Genomic DNA, 5065 nt, shown 5'->3' on the forward strand with positions numbered 1-5065 from the left:
CAAAGCCGATCTTCTGGGCAAGCTCTTTTCGTCAAACTCGACCCTGGATGACGGGGGGCAGAAACCGCCGACCATACCGCGATGCACGAGCATCATGTCGGATATTCGGTTTCATCAGCGCTCAGTGCGAAAAGCCCTCTGTTCCCTTGATATCCAAAAGTCGAGTGGGCCTGACGGAATCCCGCCTATTGTGTTGAAAAAGTGTGCTCCAAAGTTGGCTCCGGGTCTTGACGCGTCTTTTTCGGCTCTCCTATTCCAATGGCATCGTCCCGGCTTCCTGGAAGACAGCCTTGGTGCACCCGTTTCCCAAAAAAGGTGACCGCTCAAATCCTTCCAACTACAGCCTTGGTGCACCCGTTTCCCAAAAAAGGTGACCGCTCAAATCCTTCCAACTACAGACCAATCGCTATAACCTCTCTCTTCTCGAAGATAATGGAATCCATTATCAATAGCCAGCTTCTTCGATACTTGGACGGCCAGGGATTGCTAAGCGACAAACAATACGGGTTCCGTAAGGGTCGCTCGGCTGGTGATCTCTTGGCATACCTGACTCATCGTTGGGCTCAGGCAATTGAGTCGAAGGGAGAGGCATTGGCTGTTAGTTTGGACATTGCGAAGGCCTTTAATCGGGTTTGGCATAAAGCGCTGCTATCAAAGCTTCCATCACACGGGCTGCCCGAGAAATTATGTAAGTGGGTCCCTAGTTTCTTAGCAGACAGAAGCATAAAGGTAAGGTCGTAGTTGACCTATAATAATTTATTTTACTAAGAGCTTAGTAAAATAAACATTTAAAAGCGTTCTTTCTAAACAGCCATCGACTATAGTGCGCAGAGCAGTTTTCGTCGGGCCAAGCTTCTTTAGAGGGAATAGCGAACGAAGAAGAGTCTTTTCCAAATTCTTCAAAACAAAAACGGAAAAGAAAAACATGTGGGAAATGCTACTACAAGAAAAGCGCATGACTAAAAGTATATTTTGCTATAATTGTAAATATGAGGTGAACAAAAAATATTTTTTTTATCACATGTGCTAAAGAAAAGTAGTTTATTTTATTTTTTATTACGTTTTATATTTCTATATGCCATATAATGCCAAAAAAATGATTGTTTTGTTTTGAGTATTATTTTTTTTTTGTTTTAGAAAAGTTTGAATAAAAATGTTCCTATTTTTTAGAGGTCTAAGAATTTTTTTTTTACTTTCAAAAGTAAATAAAAAATGTAAATATGAGAAGTGTTGTTTTATTGCTAAGCTCATCATATGTCTGTAAAAAAATCCAGGTCCAGAAAGTGGCAATAAAAATACTCATTTTTTAATACCCGTCGTTTCGACGGATGGTTAGCTTTACCGCCACAGCTTAAACACGGTCTCCCAGAAGGTTAGCTATCTATGGTTAAAGAAAACCGCATCAAAATCTGTTGCGTAGTTTTTAAGATTAAAGGGAACAAAGGGACTTTGTTTTATAATAATATGTAAGTATAGATTTATTATTTCGGGTAAAATAAGCAGAATAATTATATTTCCTTTACGTATAAAAGTTGATCAGAGTAGGGGAGGTAAAAAAAGGGGAACAAATACTTATCCGTTGGCGAAATTCGGTACCTACTCGGATTATGTATACTCACTCACCTACAGCGCCTGCACTATTAATTAACTTCTAATCGTCAATACTGACCGGTCATTAAAGGTTAACGACAGAATTTAAACAACGCACCATAAATATCTATTAATTAACCATCCATTTCGATTCGGCCTCATATCAATATGACACCATCTTTAAAAGAAATGTCGAGGACCATTTTAATTCTATATTTTTGTGAGATATGCGTCTCGTATAATTATACATTAGATAACTCCAAAGGTATATTTGAAAACTTTAAACTGAAGTATAATAAAGTTTATGAAAATAATTCGGTGGAGCTGGAACATTTTAATATCTTTGTTTCTAACTTGAACGACATTGAAAAACTTAATGCCTCCGAGACTGTTACTTACACTGTAAATCAATTTACTGACTTGGATCCCGCTGAGGTGGAAGAACGATACGCTATACACATCAAACCATGTGAGTATACTAGTATTAACACTTTTGGTTAACGATGGCACTTTTTAAGTTGTCTTTGTCAACGATCTGAAAGTTTGTGAATTTTTATTTACATGTTTGTATTTTTTTTAATATATACTTATTATTGATTTAAATACGTATTTACTTTGTCCTATTGGCGATGTACAGACGATATAACATCGAATGGTACGGAAGATGGCAAAATACAAACTCAAGGCACAGAGCAAGTAACGCAAACATGGAATCCATCCAATCTCTACAATTTGGACGACTCGGAGCAACTGTTCGAAGAATATTTAAAAAAGTTTAAAGATAAAAAATATAGTAAAAAATTCGATCGTTTAAAACATTACTATCGTTTTGTCAAGACATTGGTGACGATAAATAGAGAAAGACAAGAGGGAAGTAAATATATTACGAGATTAGATGAAAACGCAGACCAGCTGGAGGAACCCTTAGAATACATGTATTGATGATTTTTTATTCACCTAATGCAATTGATTTTTGAATTTAATTACTATAATTAAACTATAAATAATGATAATAATATGGCGTTTATTATACACTAGCTGCAACTTGCAAGCTGCAGGCTCTACAGCACCAAAAGTAGGTTATATAGCGTGATAATATTATGTAGCCTTTCTGTTGACCTAATAATGATTAATGAATAAAGATTCATGCAAAATTTTAAGTTAATCCATGCAGTACTTTTAGAGGTTAGCCCGTACATACATAATATATACATATACTTAAATAAAAATTCTAAAATTTCTAAAAACTGTATATTTTTTAGGGTTCCATACCCAAAGGGTAAAAACGGGACCCTATTACTGAGACTACTATGTATGTCCGTCTGTCTCCAGGCTGTAACTCAAGAACCGCTATAGCTAGACTTCTGAAGTTTTCACAAATTGTGTAGGTATTTCTTCTGCCGCTAAAACAATAAATACTAATAATATTTATACTAAATACCATACAACAAACTTGATTTTTTAAGGTTTTTTCACTCGTAAGTCGTAATCAATAATGGTAACTGCTAGGTACTTGAAATTTTCACAAAATCCTTATTAATATTTGTATTTTAATAATTTCATAATAAAAATTGTATTGTATTTTAATAATTTGGGGGGCTCCCATGCAGGAAACACAATTTTTTGCCTACTTTTGCTCTATACCGGTACGGAACCCTTATTAAACCCTAATTATTTAAATATACTTACGTACAGTTTTGACTTTCCCACTGCTTTATTATAATATTATGTTGAATAAGATAGTGATTAAAAGACATGCCATATTAAGATTAATAGTAGATAGCAACTTTTTATGCAAATGACTTTCATCTAAAGTGAGAAATTGTAGGCCACCTTTCTTTGAAATGAGGGGAACAATGTGGCCCTTGTTTTCGGATCTTAAAAGTAAGCTTCGTAAGAACATGCTGGAGTATGTTTGATGCTCCTATCGGCACGCTATTCAGGTCAAGCGTGCATTAGCTCAAGATATGAGTCTGATAGCTTCCATTCGATTTTTTTAAATCTTCAGAATGTTATTGATGTAACGCTTTAACTAATAGTAAAGAATTAATGACATATAGCACCCAAACTAACCAAATGAAATTTTTACGCCGGCTCTTCTTGCCGAGTTAGTTCTTGCCAAGTAGGATATTCCGAAAGTAATAGTGTTTAAATTTAATTTCTTTATCTGGATATATTAGAAACAAAAAACAGTCCGAGAAAGCTGACTGGAATAGTTGTGAGCAGTGTTAATATTTTCATAAAGGGGTTAAAATTACCCCTAAAGATTGATAACCAAAATTTTTTATATTTTCTCTGAAGTTATCGAAAAAATAGAAGACGTTAACAATAGCAGAGAAATAAATTATAATAAAACTAATGAAGTACTGGTATATTGCATTAACTTTAAATAAACAAGAATAGAAATAGAGTATATTGAAGAAAACGCACAGGTAAGTATATGATCCTCCTAATAAGGAATCAATTCAAATACTAGCTGAACAAGCTGATAAAATAATTAGTTTTTACAGTAGCCAAGAAGAAACCCTGCCAACAAAGGAAAACTAACAGAAAATACTAGAATACCTGAAAAGTGAAAAACAACAGATTAGTGCAGAGTCGGTTGATGAATTTACAATATTATAATATATAGAGCAGATTACTGACGACAAACAGGATGGAAAGCAAATTAAAGAAGAGAAAATGGTTGGAAATGAAGATAGTGAAGATCAGGCTGAAATTAATATAGTTAAAGATAAGATAACTCAAATACAAATTATGAAGATCGGGTTATGAAACATATAAATCTTAATAACATAAAAATGCCTGCGAGAATGAAAAAAAGAGGTTGACCTAAGGGGTTAGGCAATACTGTCATAGGTTTTAAATGTAAGAAATTAATAAAAAAAAGCATGTAACTTCAGCTGTTGTTCTCAATAAGAAATATTTTTCTGATCAATTCATAATAGTCAGGGAGCCCTAGAACACATTTTTTTTGTGATTACTAACAAGCTAATTTTTTGAGTCGCTACATTGTGATAAGACGAACAACATTTTTATTTTCGATAAATCTCAAAAGTGGTAGCTAAGAGATAGAAAGGATTTCATACTTTGACTTGATGGTCCAAAATATGGGTTGTTTTATTTGTAGTTACAAGGTTACTCTTAAATTAAATAACTATTAACTTACCAATTTACAAAATATCAGCTGGTTAGGGTTCCGTAATCAACAAAACTTGGCTGACTACTGTACCCTAAAACGGAACCCCTGGAAGTCCAAAATATTTTGTATTAAAAACCCTAAGTCCGGCATAAAGTCCCTAACTCCAATTTAAAAGTCCTTAAGTTCAATAACTTTGTACCTTAGTCCAGATCATTTTTTTAAATTTTCATTAATACTATCAATTTGATTTGTAATACAAAACGTTCAGAAATGAAAATGAGCACTACAATAAATATTTATTTCTATAATTCATGATTCTAAGTCATAAGTTGT

The 5065-nt window shown here is 33.8% G+C and overlaps 1 protein-coding gene across 1 annotated transcript; it reads left to right on the top strand.

Moving 5' to 3' along the window:
* The first annotated feature begins 1716 nt into the window (after positions 1-1716).
* Positions 1717-2583, top strand: LOC121727174. The gene is made up of 2 exons (XM_042114855.1): positions 1717-2059; positions 2228-2583. Exons 1-2 carry the CDS (start codon positions 1759-1761, stop codon positions 2530-2532), a joined length of 606 nt encoding a protein of 201 aa, XP_041970789.1. The 5' UTR covers positions 1717-1758; the 3' UTR covers positions 2533-2583.
* Positions 2584-5065: the final 2482 nt, after the last annotated feature.

The sequence above is a fragment of the Aricia agestis genome, chromosome 1 (genome assembly GCF_905147365.1).
Source record: "Aricia agestis chromosome 1, ilAriAges1.1, whole genome shotgun sequence".
In the NCBI taxonomy this organism is placed as follows: Eukaryota; Metazoa; Arthropoda; class Insecta; order Lepidoptera; family Lycaenidae; genus Aricia; species Aricia agestis.

Excerpts from the sequence above, each read along its gene's own strand:
- LOC121727174 (XM_042114855.1), top strand. The coding sequence starts at position 1,759 with ATGACACCATCTTTAAAAGAAATGTCGAGGACCATTTTAATTCTATAT. Across the intron at positions 2,060-2,227 it reads CGCTATACACATCAAACCAT|ACGATATAACATCGAATGGT; the intron begins GTGAGTATACTA and ends GGCGATGTACAG.